Source organism: Oreochromis niloticus, linkage group LG2 (genome assembly GCF_001858045.2).
Source record: "Oreochromis niloticus isolate F11D_XX linkage group LG2, O_niloticus_UMD_NMBU, whole genome shotgun sequence".
Taxonomy (NCBI): Eukaryota; Metazoa; Chordata; class Actinopteri; order Cichliformes; family Cichlidae; genus Oreochromis; species Oreochromis niloticus.
The window spans coordinates 16767886-16792601 of NC_031966.2; the positions used below are offsets into that span (position 1 = coordinate 16767886).

The 24716-nt window shown below is 37.6% G+C and overlaps 1 protein-coding gene across 1 annotated transcript in view; it reads left to right on the top strand.

Moving 5' to 3' along the window:
• The window catches only part of gfra4b (GDNF family receptor alpha 4b), a 51205-nt gene extending 27496 nt beyond the window's left edge, over nucleotides 1-23709 (top strand). Inside the window, exons 2-8 of the mRNA XM_005467363.4 lie at nucleotides 7622-7897; nucleotides 10218-10298; nucleotides 12821-13166; nucleotides 14372-14481; nucleotides 15300-15434; nucleotides 20154-20314; nucleotides 22460-23709. Coding sequence (XP_005467420.1) covers nucleotides 7622-7897; nucleotides 10218-10298; nucleotides 12821-13166; nucleotides 14372-14481; nucleotides 15300-15434; nucleotides 20154-20314; nucleotides 22460-22603 — 1253 coding nt within the window. The 3' untranslated portion in view covers nucleotides 22604-23709. The remainder of the gene's footprint in view (nucleotides 1-7621; nucleotides 7898-10217; nucleotides 10299-12820; nucleotides 13167-14371; nucleotides 14482-15299; nucleotides 15435-20153; nucleotides 20315-22459) is intronic.
• Nucleotides 23710-24716: the final 1007 nt, after the last annotated feature.

Below are 24716 nucleotides of genomic sequence, written 5' to 3' on the forward strand. Positions count from 1 at the left end.
TGTTTGTTTGTTTGTTTTCTGTAACTACATAGTAGGGATGAAAAATTCTAAACAATTCAACTGGCAAAATGGGAAAAAAAAGAGTTAAGTACACACATTTGCAAAGAAAACTTGCCTGGCAAAGAATATCAATGCTACTGGTAACAGTAATTTATAATAAGAATATTGAAAATAAGAGCTTTGAGCAAAGATGTAAGTACATGCAGTGTCACAAAGAAGGATTTGGGTTCATTGATAATTATAGTCGATTAGAGTAGCAGACACATGTAATTTTGATATTTTTAAGGATGAGTGTGGTATATATTTGTTATTCACACAAGTGTTTCAGTGCAGTGTTTGTGTGAATCTTTGGATAAGTGAAAAGAAGAAGGAGCCACTCCTTTCGGGCTGAAACTCCACTGAGGGAAAGCATTGATTAAAGACGGGGTCGTTCATGTTGCTGGAGGAGAGAGATTGTTATCAGGGAACTAAATGGTTTCTATCCAAGACCTGATGCAATCTCAGGGACCTGAGACGTCATTTAGGGGAATACAGGTTTTTAGTGCTTGCTGTAACAGACTTCTGTCACTCTGTCTCAAATAAGATACTTGTGCAATTGCAGCTGCAATCTGATTTCGCTCTGCACACTGCGTGAAAAGTTTACCACATGGCCGTAAGGCACACTAAGGAGTTTGTTACCATGGCGAGGATTTGGAAGTGTGCAGTTCAATCACTGCTCCTTCGTGTTTCTCTAAAATGATCCATATGGAAAATTTAAAGAGAACAATTTTGTTTGATAATAACACGTGGTGAATGCTAATACTCCATTCATATCACAGTGCAATTCCTGTCACTATCAAAATAAGAGCCAACTCAGTCTTCCTGTTGACTGATTTTAATGTGATGCAGCTGCAGCAGGAAATATTTTGTTAGAATTACTGTTATCTTAGTAGAGCTCTGATACAGCTGGGAAAGTGAACAGTAAACAGTGAGGCTGATAGCCACAAGTTAAATTACAAACTAAAATGCTGATTACATGCATGCGTTGTTTCAAATGAATCCCCTGTGAGTGTGAAGGTGATTTGAACCCAGTGGGGGAATGGCAAGCTATTCTGCTACCAAGGAAAATTACCATACAGAATGTAAATACTTTAAATGGCTGTTACAGAGAAAATCCACCCATCCATTAATTTTCTTAACTGCTTATCCAGTTTAAGGTTGTTGAGGAGTGGGGGCCATTTAAAGCCTATTCATAGCTCACAGGGCTAGAGGCGGGGTACACCCTGGACAGGTCATAAGTCTATCACAGAGCTAACTAAGAAAGAGATCGACAACTATTTAAGTTCACATTCACACCTATGGCCAGTTTAGAATCACCGGTTCTCATTATTATCTGCAGTGATTTCTATTTGACAGTACTACCAAGTAAATACGGGCCAATATCGCCGATACCGATATCGATAACGATACTTTTCAGTAAGGTGGATGCATCATTTAATTGCTAAATCTCAATTAATTTTCATGACCTTAAGTGTTTTTTTGTGATGTTTCCTTTTTTATTATTAAATAGTTCAAACCCAGGACATAATAAAATTAGAAATAGAATAGGACAAATAGAAAATGCTTTATTATTGTGGCGGGCCGTGGTCTGCGATGGCGTAAAGGTGAGATGGACTCACCTGCACGGCATCTACAATCACGCCTGGCTGGTTTAAAACCTGTGCTCTGCTTGTGTTGTTGTTGTTTTTGGTACAGCATTGCAAACAAGAGCAGAACTTAAAGTAAAGAATCGATCTCACCAGGCTAGTATCGATCCGATACCGATGCCGACTTGGTATCGATACAATCGATATTTGGATCGATCCGCTCACCACTACCTTACATGTACATGCGTGGAAATTTGTAGACAGACCACAAACAAGATCTCACCACAGACGAGAAGTGGGTTTCAAAGTAGCTTGCAGAAGTGAAGCAACTGGGAGTAAAGCAGCTTAAACAAAACATCTGCAACATTTGCTCTGATTCTGTGGTCTGCCTGAACTCCTGCTATACTAAAAAATCTAATATCCTAATAATATAAAAGAATGAGAGTAGGCTATTGGCTGACTGATTTAAACTAGTGAGACAGTCTTTGTATTTTAATAAACTCTTTCACTGTAGCCCTTCATGCTACTCCTGCTGTCAGGCATTTATTTCATCTTTCATTGGTTGTCCTTCATCACTAGAGCATCCTATAATCCTGGTTCTTAAAGCCCAGTTTTGGTGGTGCTTTTTAACTGTGCCTTAAGTACTATGAATATTATGTTTGGGCAAATGAGCTTACCTCAAAAATAGCCCCTTCATGTGCGTGTCTTGAACTTGCTATTGTATCTGTTGCTGGTAATATGGTCGCATATTTGCACTGAAGCTCTCAGTAAACAATTTATATGATGCTAAACATTTTCCTTTAGTAAAAGTGGGAAATATCTCTTGTGGGAAATATCTCTTGTTGGAAACTGAATGGATAATATTTCTAAACTGGAAAAAAATATGTGTGTAGCTGATAACCTGATGTATTCTGCTGAAAGTCAGAATGCTTTCAAAACTTTGAAGCTAAATTACAGGCCTTTTTAGGTCTTCATGTGCTATTTGTTTGATGTCTAACATGAAGTATAAGTGCGGCTGACTTTGCTTTATTCTGAATGAAGATGCTATTTTGTGGTCTCATTTTGCCAAATTCAATCTCCTCTGCTTTGATGTCTGAAGTTACTAATTTTGTGCTATGAATGGAAATAATGTTGCCTTATGCAGAGTATCAGACAGCAATAAGTTATAATAGAAAGGCACAGGCTACATCTCTGCTAAGAAGATTCATACATTGGAAGAACAATTTATGCTCACTTAGCAATTAATTTAAATCATAACCTTGTAGATGTCATCACTGAAAAGGCAGCCAAATTTCACAGAACATTACGACTTAGATCACATTCACAGGAAGTTGAGGTTCACTTTTCTCTCAGAGGTAAAATGCCAAACTTAAGAAGTTCATTGTGACCATTTGTAGATCAAGAAAGAGTAAGAGCAGATTTCATATTCATTTGAATGTTATTAAATTATGTCATGTGGAACACTTTATATGTTAATGACTTCTATTGTGTGAATTAAAGTGTTGTAATAGTGTCTGTCTGGTTTCTCTCTGAACTGTCTCAGTGGTTGTCTGTACGCGTTGTCTTGTCTAGATAAAATGATTGTAGCCCTGGTCCCTGTATTGTTTGCTTCCCATGTTCTTCTCTGTGTTTTGTCCTTTTATCTCCCCGGTTGCAGTGTCATGTGTCTTAATCTGGGTCTCGGTGTGTGTTACTTGTTTTTGTTTTTTTTTGGTCTCATCAGTTAAATTGTGTTCATCTGTGTTCCCCAGGTATCCTCTCTACTCTTCCTTCCTGTTTAAATGCATCTCTCACTCTTCTCTGTCACACCATGGCGTGTGTTGCTGTGTCTTCTGTGAGTTCCATGTTTCCCTCATAGCTTCCAAGTTTTCCAGTTCCCCAGTTTCCAGCACCTCGTTTCTAGTTTCCCGTTTTTTCCTTCTTTAGGTTTTTGTATTTCTGTTTGAGTATCTAAGTAACAGCAATAAAGCTGCCTCTTTTAGTTTATCCCTCTGTTTCTGTGTCTTGCTATTGGGTCCTGTCTTGCCTGCCACACAGCTGTTCATGACTTCTTCAGTTTATTTCTGAGATTAAATGAAAGACAAGTTTATAAATATAGTTTTTTATTAACTCAAAGGCAGAAAAACATTCTGCAGTTATGTGTTATATATATTTTTGCATTATCTCTGAACAACTGTATCTTTCCTACAAACTTTTGTCATTACTGCCCAACATGCAGCTAACTGATAGTGACTGAGTGAAAAAATCTTACAATTTTTACTTGGAATACTTCAAATTTAATATGTATTAGAAATATATGATAATCATGCTGACTTTATTTTGACACTATGTGAAAGAGCTTAAAATAGCACTGTCATTGTACACTGTACATATACGTATAAGTACATAAACTACAATACACTAGATTGTATTAATTTATTGTCATTTTCCCCTCCATGGTATTGAAAATGGCACTGGTTATTGATTCTTTTCTTAGGTATAATATCAAGACTAAATTCTAGTATAATGAGAATCTTAATTTATAGGATGGGTCATTCTGGGTACACCAGATTATTTTTCGTTATTTATCTTTAAATCCGGAACAATGGTAACGCAGAGCCGTGTGTTTCAATGAAATTGCTGCGTTGCCACCCATGTGAATTAGTAGAGCCCCTCTCGCAAATCATATAATCCCTGCTGCTCTGTGATGACTACAGGTGTTTAATTAACTGCATAGAAAGACTGCTCACTTATCAAACACAACATCAGTATTGACATTTCTTTGTAACTGGATCACACTTTAGTGGGTTGGATTATAGGTAAGAATCTTCATCAGTTGCAGAAAGAAACTGTATTTCAGTGCGCATGCCACTCTGGATTAGATGGGAAAAAAAAAGGTAAAATCCAGTAGCTAAAATAAATTATTAATTACAAATTACAGTATTTGCCCGTGTATTACGGGAGCTGCAAGTGCTTTGGCCTAACCACAATTGTTTGGTGGCAGAAAATGACTCGAGAGCTGCATATGAAGAAAAAAAGCCCCACGTGAACCAAACTCCATTTGTCTCAGTACAGGTTTAGCGCCTGCAAAATAGAGCAAAAATAGAGCCATAATTGTGTTAAATGAGCAGTTACACTACAATGGCTTGTATCATGTTGGCTAACACCCTTGGCTAAGCAGTCGTATAATCACTTTAACGTGAGGCTGCTAGTTTTAATCCAGCTATCCAAGATAATTTACAAATTCTAAAAGCACTGGAAAAAAAGACACTCATTACGTGCACCAGTGTGTTGCCATTTTAGCCCACAGCTTCACAGCTTTATAGATACATAGGAGTGACGGTAACATTCCAGCTGACTTCATTAAGTTTCATTTTCCATTTTATCTCTCTTGAAGTGGACCATTAAGCTGGCGCACGAGGGTAACTGATCAGCTAATCTGCCTGTGATTTATGTGGCAGGGAAACTGAGGACTTAACTGAGCCTTGGAACGCATTGATTACTGACATGGTTAATTGGCTAACCCTACTGGTACACTGAGACAGGCTTATTGGAAATGTCAAATCAAGTGGCTAATTTGCATTCATGATGTATGGTGTCTATTCCAGCTTCTGCCCAGGCAGCACAAACTGACAGACATAGCTGTAAAGAAAGGCTTGGGATACATTTGAAACTGACCATCTGGCCTACCAGGACACTGGCATTGGCTGGAACTTTTCCCCAACCCAGCATCCGCATGTCTGTACTGGATGCGCTTAGCTGGTATGTGATGAATAGAATTTGAGCGTATGCATAACTCCCGATGTGAGTGAGACGCAGTACACCTGTGGGGTTTGAGTAAAGCTCCAGCTCTGGAAGCAGATGTAATTGATAGCATAGTGCTGACTGAATGGAAAATTATTTGTTTTTTAATACATTGTTCCTGAGTATGCATATATGTTTTAGAGATCAAAACAGTGGCTGAGACAATGTTGCCCCAGAAATACCCACTGTGTAAGCAGATGAAAACAGCATGAAATGGAAAAATGTGGTTTTAGCTGATGGGGTAAAAGATTTCATGTGAAATGAAGGTGGTGTGATTTTTCAATGTTTGAATAAAAAGATACAATTGGTTTACTGCAGGCCGTGTTAAGGAATATGTTTACAGAATTTCTCTAAGATACAAATGTACACAAGGAGCATCCTTAGAAATGGCAACACATAAAGGGGTTTATGACTTAAATGGACAAAAACATATTCTGAGAAATCTGACAAAAGTGCACAGAATGTAAAAACAAACAGAGCCCAGTTGGGCTGTAGAAGAAAGAAAAAAGCCTTTTGCTTGGAGGTTATTTTACATTATTCTAAACCATAATTAAAAGGTTTTCTTCACCAAAGCAACAGATGAATGTGTGTGTTCCTCTTACTCATTAACGTTCTTAACATGTTCTGTAAATGACATTCATTGGAGATTCAAGAACCCCGGCATATTGAATAGAATGAGCTTGAGTCATGCAGTACAACTGTAGGAGTCCAAGCTACTCGGGACAAGGTCTGGCAATGAATTATTAAGGACATGAATTAGCATCTGTATAGGTCTGCCATTCAAGAGGTTTCCCACAGTAACTGAATAAAATACATGCACATTTAATATGCAGAGACATTATATTTCATATCTTCATCCTTGAAGCTGTTCTCTTCTCAATAAAGCAGCAAATGCTGTAGCCTGCAGGGCCATTTGCAAGGTACCGAATAGTCCAAATACATGTCATCCAGTTATCCACTGAATTTGAACAAACCTATAAAGTAATATGAACATATATTAACAGTGTTTTCAGAGTAGGTGTGCTCAGTTCTTCAGTTCATACTTTTCTGACGTGAAGAGAAACATTTTCTGTGTGAAATAAATACTGAACCTCAACAAAAAGAGCTGATATACTTTATGCAATAGTCTATTTTTCCATTTCTGGACACAAAGACGTATTAATTCATTAATTGTGCATGCTTTTAACTATCAATACTCCTTTTCTCCTCTTTGATGTGTCGACATATCATGTCCATTTCTAGGTTTATATTAAATTATTATAACTCAAAGCTAAAAAAGTCTTCATCTATTATAGGTTATTTAGTCAGCTCGGAAACATCCTGATTCATAAGGTCATTTTAAGTTCCCAATATCAACTGACTGCTATCTGGAAGTAATCTTTCATCAAACTTCAGTTGGTTTTTTTACTATCGTGTCTGCTCTTTTATCATGTGGCCAACTGCATATTGTCCAAAAATGTTCTGCTGCTCTATTTGGCTCATAGACCCAACCATGAGAAGCAAAGCTCATTTTTCTAGGTTTTGGGGAAGTTTTACAAACAAGAAACCGCAATGGAATAAAAATTCATAATGGCAAGAGCAAAGAGTGACCTTGTTTGCACTTGGGGGTTTTCCGTCAACAGCTGCAGGGGATTTGTTATCTGTAATTTTACAGTGGTCATTTTAGGCATTTCTGTTAAAATATTAATGGGAGCTATGGAAACAAACAGAGTAATAGTTATATTTCTCTTGGTTTTAGAATGAAATGGTCAAAATGTTACCACACAAACATGAAATATCCAAAACAGAGTAAACTCGTTCATTGTCCTTCACCCTCAAAAGAGTGGACTGTTCTCTTCGATGTCATCTAATCTAATCTCTCACTTGAGATGTATTATGCATTCAAACTTCTGAATCAACAAAGTAAAGAAAAACTTCAACTACAACCACTAAATTTTCAACAGGTAGTATGAGAAGACTGGTATAATGATCTCACCTCAACCATTACATTGTCAGTATTTCACAATAAAATCCCCAGCTGTTTTAAAATTCTGTACTTTTTAAAACACTTTACAATTTATTCAAAGTGTCAATTTTTTCCTTCCCCTTTCTTCTTATGCACTATTGGTCTGCATTTTTAGCATAGGTCTTTTTTCATCTCATGATCTTACACATTAACTTCTTTTTCCAATCCCCTCATGTTTCTACATTTCTCTCATTTTTTCCTGAAACAGCTCTGTTAGAGGTTGTACATGCCAGCAGAGACTGCTTGGTGGCCGGAGACTCGTGCTCGAGTGATGAGACTTGTAGTCCACGTCTTCGTACTTTGCGCCAGTGTGTGGCAGGCAATGGCAGCATGAAACTGGGCCCGGGTGCCAGGAGCCAGTGTGCCAGTGCAGTGTCTGCTCTGCTGTCCAGTCCTTTACATGGCTGCCAATGTAAACGAGGAATGAAGAAGGAGAAGAACTGTCTAAGCATCTACTGGAGTCTGCACCAGTCTATCATACATGGTCTGTAGTTACACAGCTACACACACAGATATGTGTAATCTCAATATATCTGAACCAAAATGTGTTTCTAGTTATAAGTATACATTTTACAGTGTGTAAACTGGTGGCTTTGCTCTGCTCGGGTCACAGGCTGTTATACCAGGAAAAACACAGATCATGTTACAGTTACATTGAAGTAAAGGGAAAATAATGAGATATTTATTAGCTTTAAAGCAATGTTTTCGCTGCATGACTTTTCACCACCGTCCGCTTTGCTGTGATAATATCGTATGTGGTGTGGGCAGTGCTGAAAGGTATAGCAAGCAATAAAGTCAAAGATAACCTATGAGAGATAAATTTTAAATGAAATGCAATTTATCAACATTATATTCAGTAAAAAGAAAAAAACAGACATATTGGATAACATACACACCGATGCTTATTTATCTGTGAAAGGCCAATAGAGGCTGATATATCAGTTGGGCTGTTCATCAAACAACATGGCACAGCAGAAAATCAAAGCAAGAAGCAACAGGCTGAGGAGGATAACAGAGAGAGGAGCACTCTCCTACTGAAAGGCTGGTTCCAGTTTCCTCATGGCTCCCCAAGGAATACTTTGTTACTGATAATAGATAGATACTTTACATACATAGATTTAGAGCTGGGCGATATAAGATTTTTTCATATCACGATATGTTTTTTTCATTTCAGGCGATAACGATATATATCACGATATAAGCCAAATAACTATATTTGTAAGATTTAAATGTGCCGTTGCTCACAAGTAAAATGTGAAATAATTAACAGCTTGTTTTAATTAAAATATTTATTTCCCATAATAAGTTCAACAGGGTAGATGTACTTAAGGAACATGAGACTTCAGTTTCAGATAAATAAAGGCAAATATTGCAAACTACACAAAAGGCAGCTGCTAAAGCGTTTAAGTTTCAAAATAGAACAAACAAAACAGACCACTAAATTGTCAATTCTTCTTAGAAACAAAATATTAATTCTAAAAATAAATCTTAGGTCGTTTTACAGAAGAACAGACAAAATTGACTAACTTTTGTCAATATCAAATAAACTGAGAACTAAAAGGAAATTCTCAATCTGTCCTTGTTGTATAGCTTAGCTTTTCAAACAGTTTTAACAGTTACTTTAGTCTGACAAAAGCCGAATGACGAATTAGCGCTTTCAGTCAGAGATTGAGCATGCACCGCTTTATTGTATTTCCAGACTTGCTTTCGGCACAATTTACAGTGCGCGCTACTCTGTTTTTTGTCAGACTTGAAATATCCGAAATACCTTCACACTACGGAACTTCTATGGCCCTTCCGTTCGACAAGCTCTCCGGCATTGGAACCATCATCGGTTTTTCCTTCGGTAACCTTCGCTCACGCTCTCGGTTGATTTTTCTCTAGTTGGCAAACTCATTTCCTTCATTACCCGGGCTGCACGGCTGCAAAAACAAATACACATGTGCGCCTTGGCGCTTGTGCTGTACGTAACAAGTCACGTGACATGACTCTGCGGCTGTGATTGGTTCGGCTCTGCGCTACTTAATTTGGATTGGCTGTTCTTTTTTTTTCTTTTTTTTAAGAGGACAAGAGAGATGAGGCCTATCGCAATAGTTTAATTTTTCTATCGAGAAAAAGTTATTTCGCAATACATATCGTTATCGTTTTATCGCCCAGCTCTACATAGATTCCATAAATTTATAAATAAAGTGAACTGTTCTCAGGGTCAACCTAAACAATTAATCAAGAATCAGTTATTTTGAGGCATCGCTAAGAATACTAATAGTGTTCACATTTCATGAAAAGGTCTACAGGAAGTATGTGGCGGAAAATTAAATTGTGGCCAGAGGCTGTAAGCAAGCCTACATAAGAGGACTGGATTACTGGGGGACTCCACATGCTTGCAATATGTGGTGTATAATAAAGTACAGAATTTCTGTTATTTATGTTCATAGATGTTATTATATTTACCCCCATTCTATTTTCTGAAAACAAAAAGCACCATGAGTGTTTAAAAATACCGCAATGTCCATATAAATATAGATATGAAACACATTTTAGGTTGAGAAATGTTTAGATTATACATGTGGCTACAGAAACGTAAATGCCAGCATTGGCGACTGGGTTGAAAATAACACAATAACCCTGACAAATGAATAATAAGCTGAGGGAATGTGTGTATAATTTATGACTGAGTGAACTGGAGTCTCGGTGACTAAATAAAAATGACTACATGCCATTATTTGTGTTTCTTGAGATTTCGATAAGCTTTAGTGCCTACTGAAGCCTTTATTCCTAACTGTGTGTTGTTGTTTTTTTCCCAGGACTCAACCTAGTGGAGAGTTACCCTTATGAGACAGTGGAGAGGGATTACAACTATGTCCGCTTGGCCTCTATTTCTGCTGGCAAGTTCACCAACCTTCATTAACTTTCACCATATTGTAAACCCCTTTACCCTTTGAAGATGTTTGTGTTCTAGTAAGTATACAACATTAGTCCAAAGCCTTTTCACTGTAAACATGCCCAATACAAACATTCACATCTCAGACTCAGCTGAAATAACATAATCCATGAACGTCAAAGCATACTAATGGAGGCATTTTTTGTACTTAAAATAAATGACTATTCCAAATCTGGCCTATGAAAAGAACATAATAGCTTAATATAACACTGAATGACAACAGACTGAACTAAATATCCCTTATCAAATGAGGCAAAGTTTTATTTAAGAACAGCTGAAATCAGGTTTTGATACTGATGTGGTCATTGTTATCAAGAGCCAAAGCCATGTTTTGGCTATACACTATACTAATCTGCTGGGAATGGGACTGGAACCAACACAACAAAACCAAATTCATATATAATGAACACAAGTAGCAAATATTTATGTTAAAAACTGGGACCAAATATTTGGCAGTTAGCCTAAAACAAGAACTGAAAATAAATCAGTTATTAAAATATTGCTGACTGATCTCCGTTCAATTGACTACCTTGTCATTTCATAAACTGCACCGCTGTCTTCATCTAGTTTGACCAGAGGACCTGCCAGCTTTAAAAATATATATATAAACAAGCTTATCACTCATCTCTGAAGTACACAACTCATAGAGGTCAGCTCGCTTCCACATTTCCCAGGCAACATAAATCCAAAAGGCTCATTCACAAGTTGTCACAAAGTAACAACAGCTGAGTTCACTGTGCTGCTCATTTCCGTGGCAGATCTACACATATATATTTGATATTTGATATATATATTTATTGATTCAGTCGTCATATATTACAAACGAAAAATAAATAACACTATTCAATAATAAGAATAGATCCTAGTCGAACAATAAGATCCATATCTATAATACTAATAAATCACTGAACAGGCTCAGTGGTCCCTATATTTAACCCTAACCCTACCTTCCAAGTAGAAAGAAATAACATCAACAAACAGAATAGCAACAATATTCTCAAATGTAATGCTAATGAATTGCACATTTTTATGCACACATCAACATCATTCCACAATTTAATCCCAACAACAGAAATACATCTTTGTTGAATCTCTTTCTTTGCTTTATTATAATAAAATACAAAAAAATCTCTCAAGTCAAACTTAATCTCCCACACTGAGAAAAACCTTCATACACAGTGTGAGAGTACCTTAGATTTAGCTTGAACTTAATTTGCGTTGTTTAAAAAAAAACACAACAAATTTCATTTGTTTGCATTTAATTGAGAAACAATGGCTCAGTGTGATCATAATATCCAGACTTGTTAATGACCCGTATTGCTCTTTTTTGTAACATAACTATTGGATATATTATTGTTTTGAAGGTCATGCCCCACACTTCCACACAGTAAGAAAAAAAAGGAAGTATAAGTGAACAGTAAATTATATACAGGGCATTATAATCTAACACATCCTTAGTTTTATAAAAAGAAAAACGAAAAAAAACTCCTAATGATTCTGATATATCTTACCTATAATATAATGAAACATGTTATTTTTCATGTTAATTTATAATTAGTCACGACATCTAAAATTGTACCTAATAGACTCTTAATTTTAGATGCCGAAACCTTTAATTCAATATTACACTAGTATAAAAATAGTGTTCTGATGCAAAAGATAACTCTTTACAATAAGTTTGTATACCTGTGCTATTTGATGTTACGTACGACTGAAGACTTACAGTCACCATGAAATAAGAAATGGAAGACGTGATATTGTAAAGTAAAAGATAAAAAGTAAGTGGTTAAAAGTCTGATAGTGAAGTATTTTAGCTGTTGACAAGCATTTCAGTCTTGTCTAAAGCAAAGGACACGGCAACTCAGAAATCACTTTGCATTTAATTCAGGTTTTTTTAAAGCACCAAATCAGAAAAAAATAGCTCCAAGGCGCTTTATGTTGTAATTTAAGAATCTATAATAATACATTGAAATTCTTTACTATTGTCTGGTACAACCTTATTTAACCTACTCTATGGAGGTGTGGGTAAATACATGTAAAAGTTCATTATAACTGGTGTACATTCTGCAGAAAAGTAACAAGAATTGCACGTCGTACTGGGTTTTGTGAAAACACAATTTTTCTTTTCTTACTGTCATAATGTTTAAACTCTGTGACCCTGTGGAATTCAAATTAGCAAAAAAAGGAAGAATTGAGTGTTGAAGGCCAGACTCTTCGTCTGATGCTTCTTTTGTTTTTCTGGTAGTCAAAAACAAGTCCCTATATTTTTGTTTACACACACACCTCCTCCTTAAACCTGATGTTCAATTCCAAACTCCCTATCTGACGTTTTAACAACAGGAGATTACATCTCATCACGATAAATTGGTAAACTAGTACATGCTTATGTTTTCATTCACATACACACACAACCTCTCGATTAGTTTTCTGTTGAAACCTTGTCACTAACCTTACTTCCGTCCACAGACTCTGATGTTGGCATGACAACTGTGAATCGCTGCCTGGATGCAGCCAAGGCTTGCAATGTGGACGACTTGTGCCAGAAGCTCCGCACAGAATATGTCTCGGCTTGTATCAAACCCACTGCCAAGTCAGGCCTGTGCAACCGGCCCAAATGCAATAAGGCCCTGCGCAGGTTCTTTGACCGTGTTCCTGCTGATTATACACATGAGCTGCTCTTCTGCCCATGTACGGACACAGCCTGTGCAGAGCGTCGAAGGCAGACCATTGTACCCAGCTGCTCATATGAAACGGTGGATAAACCCAACTGCATTGCACAGATGAGGATCTGCAAAGCTGACTATGTGTGCAGGTAGGAACAGAAGTAAATACGTAATAATAGACTAATAACAGACTCCACTTGGCAAATGTATGCATCAAAACATAAAGGAGGTACGCATGCATCCGTAAATTATTTATATAATATGAACATGTTATTAGTTTCTCCTTACAAATATTATTTTTCAACTGTTTTTTCAGTTTTTGGGAAATAAATAACCAGCAGATATAATCAGACACCTCTTCAGTGAGGTCACGGTTGTACTTTTGTTCTGCTTTGGAGCCAAAACCAGTTTCACCTGCTACAGGTTCTGGCTAGAGGGTAATTCAAGCTTGAAGTAAATTTCCCAGAGCAGAACAAGACTAACATCACCAACTACTGAAGTTAGAGTTTCTCTCTGGAGAAGGTAGCTGGTGAGAAAGCAGGAAACGGAAACTAATCTTTCAAAGTAAGAGCGAGGGTATTACCAACTAGTTAATCAACTGCAGATGGCATTTTCTCCCAGAAGGAGAAAAAAATAAACGTTTGTAAATGCAGCCTTCTTCGGCAACCTGCATGAGTGAAAGTTTATTTGTTGGAAAGCATTTATCACTATGCCATCTTATTTTGATATAACAACACACGGCACTAAGATAATTCTTTACTCCAGCTTTGATATTGCTAAATACTCTAGTTTCTCTTGTTTTTCTTGGATATAGATTTTACATGTATTCTCCGTACATATTTAGGCCAGTGCTGTTCAATAGTATGGCTCTTGGAAACTAAATAAACAGCCACTCAATCAACAAAATGGCCTGCTGTTTTACCCTAAAGCTTTGTACCACCAGTGGTTAGAACACCCCAGAGAGCCTGTTGGAATAACACATTAAATATTTAGCACAGATAAAGAGCCAGATGGATCAGAGTTATCACTCACTGCTATCTCTGGTCATGGCCATTATTTTTCCACAGCCCCATTAGACTCAGAGGGCTTTACTAATGATCCCAGGTCTGGGGGATGAAATATATTACTCTTTCTATCACTTTCACATTACAGCTCAGTGCTTTCACTCTTCACCATGGCCTGCAATATTTCTTTAATGTTGGACCAGCAAACTCTTAATTAAATGACTGAGTTATAACTTAAGTTACTTAGAGTAAGAAATTATATGTAAAAAGGAAATCAGCAAACCTTTTAGATAAAAATATAGAGTTCTGTTGTGTTCTTCCTAACTAGTATGCATTTTGTGTTTTTATAGGTCTCGTCTGGCACAATTTCAGTATGACTGCGAACCGTCCAAAACATCTGCCAGTGGCTGCAAGCAAGAGAACTATGGAGCCTGCCTCCTCGCCTACACAGGGCTTATAGGTAGGTGAACATCTGAAATGTAACACAGAGAGCGAAAACACACAGTTGAAAAAATAAAATCAACACCTCTATGAGGAAAAAGACAGTATGTAAGTTGTGTGGCATATGTTGGGAGAGAGAAGGAAAGAGAAAACTGTGCAGCCTCAAATGCACCGGAATGAACGAAAGCTAGCTAGAAGCAAAATTAATAAATACAGAACAGGTTAAGATTGAGTGGGAGAACGAAATGAAACTTCTTCTTCTGATCGAAAAGACAAAGTTCAGCTTGGTATAAGATGCAAAAGCATAAAAATCTCTCATTACAGAAAAAACTGAAGATCTTTATACAGAGTGAGGTTTAATCTGTTTTATAACAGGTGGCAAAAGAAAAAGAGCAGGTAGAGCAGACATTTCTTTTCCATGCACTGGAAAGAGGAGCTAACCTAATGCATTTCAAGAATTTCAAATGGTGCCCCTCAGCACAAACACACACTTGGCATTTTCATTCTTGTCTTGTATTTATTAAAGTACTTGAAATCCCACCAACACTATGTTGGTGGGTGCGGGGGGAAACAGAAAACAATCTCAATGCCAGAGACTTCTGTGACCTAAAAAAGAGAAAATTGGAGCATTTTTCAGCATCACTCTATTATAAAATATGACTGCAGCTAATCTAACCTGTGGTGTTATAATATTGCCATGCTTTTACATCAGGTCAGTGTATAGGGAATGCAGAGTCCATTAATGCTTCAGAAAATAATGCATCATGATTACAGTGTAACAACTCAAAAGCAATGCACATTTAATATTGATTGACGCCTGGCGCTGTCTCTTTGCAGGAAGTACAATAACTCCCAACTATGTTGACAACTCCACGTCCAGCGTAGCCCCATGGTGCTCATGCTCAGCCAGTGGGAGCCAGAGAGAAGAGTGTGAGAATTTCCTGGGATATTTCACAGACAACATCTGTCTCAGTGAGTGCTACCTTTTTACTCTAACGTCAACAAAGTAGTGCACAGACTCAGGTTTTTGTTGTAGGATTATGTTCATTTAGAGATATTTGGGAATAAATCATTAGACTATGCTGTTGGCAGCCTGTTTAACTGGTGATATGCGGTTCAAAAGAAAGGGTTAATGCGTCTTTTTGTAAGTTTTGGTTTATAGATTAACCCTTGCTAGTGTTAACCCTTGTGTAATGTCAATATTTTTGTTACCCTGCCAACATTTATTGTGTTATTAAATCAATACAACCACAACCATCCATCCATTCTCTTCCGCTTATCCATGTCAGGGACTTGCTGGCGCTGAAGCATATCCCAGCTGCACAGGGCGAGACGCGGGGTACAACCATAACAGTTTATGGATGTTTACTTTTTCTCAATTGCAAGCATTGGAGACCACATGTATGGTTAATATTTAGAATATACCGCTGTTAAAGCACGTGTATGTACAGAAGTGATACTCGTGACAAAATGTAATAAAAAAAGAAAAATCAATCATAATCAAGATATACTGTAGGCGGAAAGAAATATGTTTATCTTGAACAAATATAAATGAAGGAAGGTTTTCTGGTAACTAACTGTTTACTTCTGTGAAACGGACCAGATTTATGCCACTCTGGAAAACAAATAGCCCATGTGTGCCGATCTATACAACACATGAGGGACTATTTTGCTGTGTCTTGCATATGTATTTCCTACACTTGATGAATGTACACTGTGACTGCCTGCCCATTTTGTTTTCTCACACATTGCAGCTCTTATATATTTGTTGTCACTGGATCTAGAACAGAATGTAGAACAGGGAACATTTCTTGATAGTGATGAATTTCTAGTGGCATCTGGGATGAAAAGTTCTTAATCAGATTTGAGGTCCAGGTCATGGTTGCACCATGCTGGCAATTCTGCGGTGTCGCTCATTCCTTGGGCAAGAAGGCCAATCTGTCAGGGTCTGCAGAGGCAGACCATGTGGAGTGCGTGAGGAGGACCCAGGAGCAGACACAGGCAAGGAGACAGAACTGAACTTGAACGAAGAGCGAGCCTTTATTTGGCTGGAAGCAAGTGATACACATGAAACTATGAAGACTATGAAAAACAAAGAAACTATGACGACTGTGACTACTATGACTTTATACTATGACTTCAAACTATGACATACGTTATGATTTAATCTATGACCAGACGTGAAAACACAGACGTTCTGACAAAAGACAGAATGGAACACACAGACTAAATACACACAAGGAGCGATCAGGGGAAGTGGAAACACATGAGGAAACAGCTGACACAAATGCACATAATGACACAGGGGAGGTGTAAAACTAAGCACACTGACTAAGGGACACACGGGACCTTTGCAAAATAAAACAGGAAACGTGACAAGACAATACCAACTTAACAGACTTGGCACACATTAAAAAAACTAGACAAGAACCCAGAAACCAAGGAGACAATGACAAATAATGGCTGAGCTTATCCTCAACTAAAACCTAAATGGTAAATGGCCTGTATTTGTATAGCGCTTTACTAGTCCCTAAGGACCCCAAAGCGCTTTACACATCTAGTCATCCACCCATTCACACACAGGTGATGGCAAGCTACATTGTAGCCACAGCCGCCCTGGGGCGCACTGACAGAGGCGAGGCTGCCGGACACTGGCGCCACCGGGCCCTCTGACCACCACCAGTAGGCAACGGGTGAAGTGTCTTGCCCAAGGACACAACGACCGAGACTGTCCAAGCCGGGGCTCGAACCGGCAACCTTCCAATTACAAGGCGAACTCCAAACTCTTGAACCATGATTCCCAAACCAACTATATAATCACAAATCTAACATAAGACAAATACAAACTACACTCAGAGAGTGCTGGGTCAGAGACCCAGCCTGTGACACAATCAATTTCAACAGTGTTCTCTCCATGCTGGTGTAGGGCTTGTTCTGGGCCTAAATGATGGTCAAGCTCATCCTTGTCTTATGTGTTGCTATACCTTACCTGGTTGAGCAGGTAGCCCATTTACTGAAGGCTTAACGCTAGACTGCAGGGGCCTGAGTTTGAGTCTGCCCCAGACCATTTCCTATGGGTTACCCCACACACACATACACTCCTTCCCCACCCTTCTAACTAGAGTTTACACTGTCCTATCCAATAAAAGCAAAAGGCCTTGCATTCATTATCTTCCAAATTCACCTCTCTTCTACAATGTCTGAGTTGAGAACCTTTTCACTATCTTGATGGATACACAGTAACACATGCAAAGTGTTGTGTTCCACCACTGACTTGCAGTCGATTTGAATAGTTCCCAAAAAAGAGGGTAAAATGTGCAGGATGTACAGGATGACAGGTGTAAGTGCTTGAAATGTAAAACTGTTGGGAACTCGTGCAGGAAAATCAGGAGCAGAAAGATAAAAATGGACATGCATGCAGGTACGCATATACAAACACATACACCCTGCTCCATCCACCCACTCAGTGTTTACAGAATGAAGTCAGGGGTTAAACTTCAGGGAGACTTACTGGGGATATTAACAATTTTGCTCATTTATATTTCATATTATATTCACTATATAGTACATTACCTTATGTGAAATTGCACTGCATTTGGCACAGGTTTAAAAAGACAGAGCCTGCAACTGTAGAGCTGAAACAAATCCTGTTCTCCCAAATTGCTGGCTCGCTCTGATTTCTGTGGTTTCACATCCTTCCACTTAACTCCTGGTTGAGCAGTGTAATTTCATTTGTAAGATAAAACACAAAAATTGCATTTTCTAATCAGTATAATTTTCACTGATAACCTGTAATATGGGACATTCAAGGGGCTTGATATGAAAACCAAATTAAGCTCCATGGTAGGCGTAACGATAGGATGGAGCTGTTGGGATTCAGTGAGAAAAATGTTTTCCAGCATACTTCATCACTGGCACACAGAGAGATGTATTTAAATCAAGGATCTTTTTGTAAAATTCAGAGTGTGCTCTTTTCTCGCTCCCTCTGGTTCATTCTTTCATTTATGAATGAAACAAAACACTTTTTTATTTTGCATGATCATTTGCACTTTATGCGGTTTCCTTGGTAATTCCACCTGCTCTTTCAGACAGTCACTTCTAACTGAATTATATGAAAGCAACCCTGTAATTATTAGCCAATTTAAAACTAATCATATCTTATTTAAAGAACTGATGTAAAATAAATGCTGTTGAAGATTTTGGAAAGTTTTTAATTCCCCAGGTGTGTTAAAGTGATCAAAAAAGAGATAAATGTGCAAAATCACTGTCTCCTGACCAATCAGTCCTCAGGAAAATAATCACACCATTCTTGGAAGATCCCTCAGACCTTGGTGGGTAGGTAGAAAGAGGTTTTTACAAGTATCTAAAGCAGGAAAGGACAATTAATTTTCCCGAGCTTCCATATGAGACACTGGGGCAGTTCCAATTTCTCATGTGGCCCCTTGAGAAAATTAATTGCCCACTTCTTTTCTAAACTCTTTTTTTCTTTCAGAGGTGAGCAAGAAACACAAATTCTTAGACACAACTTTTATCCCTTTTTTGTTTGTTTGTTTGTTTCTCTTGGGCTCCTAGAAATTTTAAACTAATGTTATTGTTCTTTAGACCTTGATATCTGATCTTTAAAACAGAGCACCTATTTGTACTTGTGCTATACTATCTATACTGTCAAATTAGCATTTGAAATATGGTTTTATATTTATTATTTTAAGTTACTCTTCATTGTTAAGTTTAAAGGTATTTACACACATCTGTACATGCATTTACTGTAATCTGCCAGGTTCTCCTGTTACTTAATGAGGGAAACAATCCTGATACGTTTGTTGACTTACATAGTGAGCATTTTGTTGTTTACCTTTATAAGATAACATGGGCCAAACTTTATTTTTATAGTGTTGCTAACCAAAGTGCTTTAAGCTGTTAAACTTGCTTTGTATTAAAGGACACTGACACACTCTTTAATTATCCATAGCCTTGTAACAAGGATGCTACAGATTTCCTTGCAGAACTTGTTGATATTTGTTGAAATGTCTCTCTATATAATATATATAATGTATATAATGCTTTTTTAAAAACATAAACAACTGTAACTCTCAGACACTCTCAGCTGACACAACATAAATTAGTCACCATTGCCATGCATATATTTGCATTATGTGTTTCTGTAGTCTCTTTGTTTTCCATGCAAATTTTTAAACTTCCTCTCTTTCCTTCATATTTTTATGACCTCTGCTCTGGAGTGTGAATAATGAATGTCCTTATTACTGACCCTAGCAAGCATATATCTATCACAGAACCTGTACACATTGAGAATATCTTTGCTATGTGTAGCGAGGTGAATCTTTGGCCAGTCTTTCCTCGGGCCCCCTGCCTAGAAAAGATACAGAGACGTCTCACAGTTATTTGGCCAGTGCAAACGGTCTAAGAGTTAATGAGGTCGATGTGGAGAGGCAGGTGCAGTTTGGATACTTGAAGAGAATACTGAGTATTTTCGCCTTTCTTTTTTCCTTTTCTCCTATGCTGTCCAAATCCAAACTGGCCCTGGCCTAGGAGAACCTCTTATGCAAGATTTACAACACAGAACAGGAGGCATCTGTCATGACTGAATAAGACATGAATGTAACTCAATGAAAACACCAAGCTGCTGTTGCTGAGGAATAGTAACATTTTTTACTGCTATATCTAATGTTTCAGGTAATGCGTTCATGATGTTTGGAAGGGAATCAGACCAACAGCCGACTCACAGCCAGTACAGCACAACCAGCCAAGGCAGAAGAGAAAACAGCAGCACCACCTCTCCACCCGGAACCATAGAAACTATGAGGAACATTCTGGATACAATAATACCAACACAGGTGTGCAGTTTTCTCGTCATTCTTTTCTTGCACCTCTACAAAATCCCACGTTTAGAAGTGAACCATTTCTGGCAAAAGCATTTCTCAGATGTGCAACATTGTAGGCTTCAATCACAATCACAGTGAAATTTGTTGCCGTCTATGCTATTGTTTCAGCTGCTCATTTTCAGTATTCCAAATGGAATTTGTCTGCTGAAAATGACATAAATTGTGCCAATCTGATCATTTTTTGAAGGTATAAACATTTGAATTCACCTCCAAAAGTTGATTCTGTTCATCTGGACGTAGCGCTTTCAGTGGGAGAAATGTTTAGTCACTCATCAGTCTTAAGAAGTCACTTGGATGAGTGATGAAACGTTTCTCCCACTGAAAGCGCTACATCCAGATGAACAGAATCATCTTTCGGAGATTTACTTACCTGGATGATTGAGCGTGCATCAAGACATTTGAATTCACCCTTATGTAGGATCATCATGGGACACTTTTATAACTAATACCGCTGCTAATATTTGCATTAGGCAACACAATACTAGCCAGATAATACCCTAACCAAGCTGACATGGGGTGCTGATTAGGAAGTCTCGCAATAAGGTTGACCTTTTTGTTAATTTGTTTCAATGCAAATAAATATGTAGTGCATTTTAATTTCTGCGTACACATACTACACCATAGACAAGTTCACTCTCTTTATTCAGAATGAGAAGTATAAAAAATACTGTTTTCATTGCCAAATGACGATCCGTGGCTCCTAGGTTAAATTTTATTCATAAAAATGTAAGTTGCACACATAAATATTCAATGGATCACTGCAGCTAGTCTTTGGCACATCCATGTACAGCAGGCTATGCATGTTCAAGGTCCAATGTAGCACTGCAGCCAGCCATTTTTCTTGGGGAGGACATTAATTATAATATATTACAATATAATATATTACATTTTTGATTATGATCACCGAATCTGACACAGAAACCATTTCAAAAGACTGTTGTGTTGTGTGAGGGTCTTTTAACTACTCACTGCATTTCAGCAGTGGAAGCAGCTCTTGCTTCCACTGTAGCTTTACTTCAGTCCTTACGGTGAACCAAAAGCAAAGCTAAATTGTCCTTTTTAATACTTTTGTGAATATAGTCACATTACAAACCCCTAAACAGGTACAATAATAAATAGAATCTAGTTATAGAAAGATTTTTTTTCACAGCTTATGTACCATTAAGCTCTACATTTTTGCTCACTTGTCTTTAGGCTTTCTCCTTTTCTCCCTTTCTCTATATAAAAGCAAAGTTTAAAGGTATCATTAAGTTTGTCCTCCATTTGTGATTATTGGTAGCAGCAGGAGAGAATGGACTGGTACTTACAGCATATCTGTTTGAGCACTCAGACTGCTTTCTTACTACAAGTCTCATTTAGCCACACAGTTATGCAGCACTTTTATCTCGCCTTGCATTCATGCACAGACACACACACACACCACTGTCTATAGGGGAGTCCCACCTGATGAGGTTTTTCACGGTGCAGCTTTAAACAAATTTTTCACCCACGTTGCTGCCTGTATTTGCATTGGGAAGTGCAAATTTGGGCTACATTGCTTCACTGCAAAGCTTTTGTATACAGTGATGATACCTAAAAACTTTACTTTGAGTTTCTTGTTGTGAAATAAGAAAATAAATATGTAAAAGTTCAATGGGAGTGGAACAAGTTAGATTTAAGGCAAACTGGTTACTGAATAGTTTATATTGAGATGTACTTTAGGTAGAGATATAGTACAGAAGCTGCAGAAGACTGCTGAATAGCAGGTTCCCATTGCGACTAGACCAGGAGGTGGGAAAAAATCAAATGAAGACTTCAGGTATGAACCACATTCTTTGAAATGTTTGTGTAGCTCCCAAAAAGTCCAAAATGAATCCTGAACAAATATTTTAATTATAGTGAAAATGAAAAGAGAAATTTCAAAGGTGTAAGAGATAAATTTGGCATTTGACAAGAGATAACACAAGGACATTGGATTCTTATCTGTGTTTGGCACCTAATCACTAATCTGCTTTTATATGAGCAGTAATGACACATGAAACTCAAAGCGTTTACAACAATTAAAGAGATTAGAAGTCACGAAAAGATGAAAAGACTAACTTCCCTGTCTCCTTCCAGGTCTTGGGAAATGAATTACTGGTGGGCCACTCCACCATGTCATCTAACAGTCTCCTAAACGCTGCCTCACCTCACAGTCTAATGCTTCAAGCTGCCTGCAGCCTTCTGTTGCTACTCCTTCAAATCCTTATCAATGAACGCTAAAGAGCACAGGGGGGCATGCCAAGGATTCTCCTAGTACCAAGCAGATGGGAGGACCTGTGCAGTTCAGAGGAAGTGGACCGTGTGGCGTTATTCCTCCCTCTAAATTTGTACAGCGATTCTGTTCTTCTATTTTTCTGTCTAAATAGTCCGGTTCCACATGTCAGAGTTCTCATTCTGAGTGTGGGAGCCTTTTACAGACAGATGCCTGTCTGTGCATTTGTATATTATTGCGATCAAGCTGAAATGAAGTCAAGGTACTGCTTCTGTGGACTAGCTAAGTTTTCAGCTATCTCTGTGTATCTCTATTCAGTTATAATATAACAAATGTGTATGATATTTAGACATGAGGTATGTACTGTGAAGATTTGTATTATAAACAGAGGCTCTTGTTTAAATATGGTTCTGAAAAATGACTGGAGAAAACTTTGTATGTGCTCGGTGGATAGAGTGTTCAGAAAGCTGCTGGAGAAGATGGGGCAATAATCCCAGTCTCTTCAACTGAGTGAAAGAGGACCATTATACCTGACCAATACTGGAATTGTCGAGCGACCAAGAGACAACAGAGCTGCATTTCACTCAGACATCCTGGACTAATGCACTGATTCCAAAAATGTCTAGCACAACTATCAAGAAGAGATGTGGCGAATAAGAGAACATAAGAAAAACCTTGACATCATCATCATCATCATCTTTTCCATTAAAACTGTCCCTTTCTCAAACTCCCTAGCAACATTTCACTTTTTATCGCTAAAACCTCAGAAGCTGTTGATGGAAAATATGAGTCCTTGGTCTTTATCAGCGAAGGTGACTTCTGGGACTTGAAAGGAAATAACCAGAGAAGTTGAGACTCTTTACCTGTAGCTGCTGTGCTTTGTGTTTGTGAGTGTAATGGCCCTTTGTTTCTCATTGTGTAAGTGACCATTTCTATACAGAGCTCTGAATTTTTGTGCCAGAGAACAAAGTGAATGGTTTTACTTATTGAGGTGTCGCCAACACCAGTAGGGAGCCTGTTAGAGATTTGACAGTAATGAATGATTCAGTATTTCCTGTTCTGGGAACATGCCAACCAGAGGAGTAGCAAATAAAAGTTCTCCGATCATTATGAATACTTCTGCTATTATTCAACCTTTTCTAATTAAATTAGCAATGTTTGGTGCTGCTGAAGTTAACACTCTTAACTTACACTCAATTCACTCCATATTTTTTACACTCACCAGAGTTTGAGAAGCAGTGACAGCTAAACTAACAGTCATAAAACTTATGAGGTACTATCAAGTGATTATTTGAAGTAAGAAAGTAACAGGATTTACGTAATAATTCAGCTCTGCAATTCAAGTCTGATCCGTCTTAAGCTGATAAATTGCTTCATATTGGAGATGCTGCGCTTATATCTTGCTTACTTGCTTCAAATTCCTTAACGGCTATTTGAAACTAATTTTAAAGGCATTCAATATATTAATTATACATACTTAAATAAGTTAATTATCTGAAAACTATATTGATTTTTGCTGCACTTACTAGCTATTACCAACAGTAGATACAACTAGTGCTACATGTTACTGCCAAAGACTAAATAAGAAAATACAAAAATTCACGTATTTGCTATACCATCATAGCTGAACATGTTGCAAAACATATTTTTTTAAGGAAAGCCCTTATTCATAAGAGGCTCAACAGAGTAAACACGCATACACACGAATTGCCGTGAAATGACTATCATGAGTGATTCTTTTTTTTTTTCTGAGAGTCCTGTATAGCTTTGAAAACTGGAGCTGCTGTAATGGTCAGCAGTAAAAGTAAAATCTGGCTGATTTGCTGATTTCTGCTGATAGTCACTATAAACATTCGTCCTTTACCAGTATTTACATTTTGCATTTGGTTTAAACAGAAAATTATCAGTATTCAATAAATAAGCTGTGACATAAAATGCTGAATTATCTTGTTGTTAGCCTTGTAAATATGCAAAATGCATTAGATTTGCATACATTTATGGAATATAACAAATGCCAACACGTTTTGGGGTTTTGTTGATTTACTGCATACAACCGGCTAAATTAATGCATATTTGCTCATAATTGTGTGCAAAATGAAACATTTCAAAACACTGCCATGA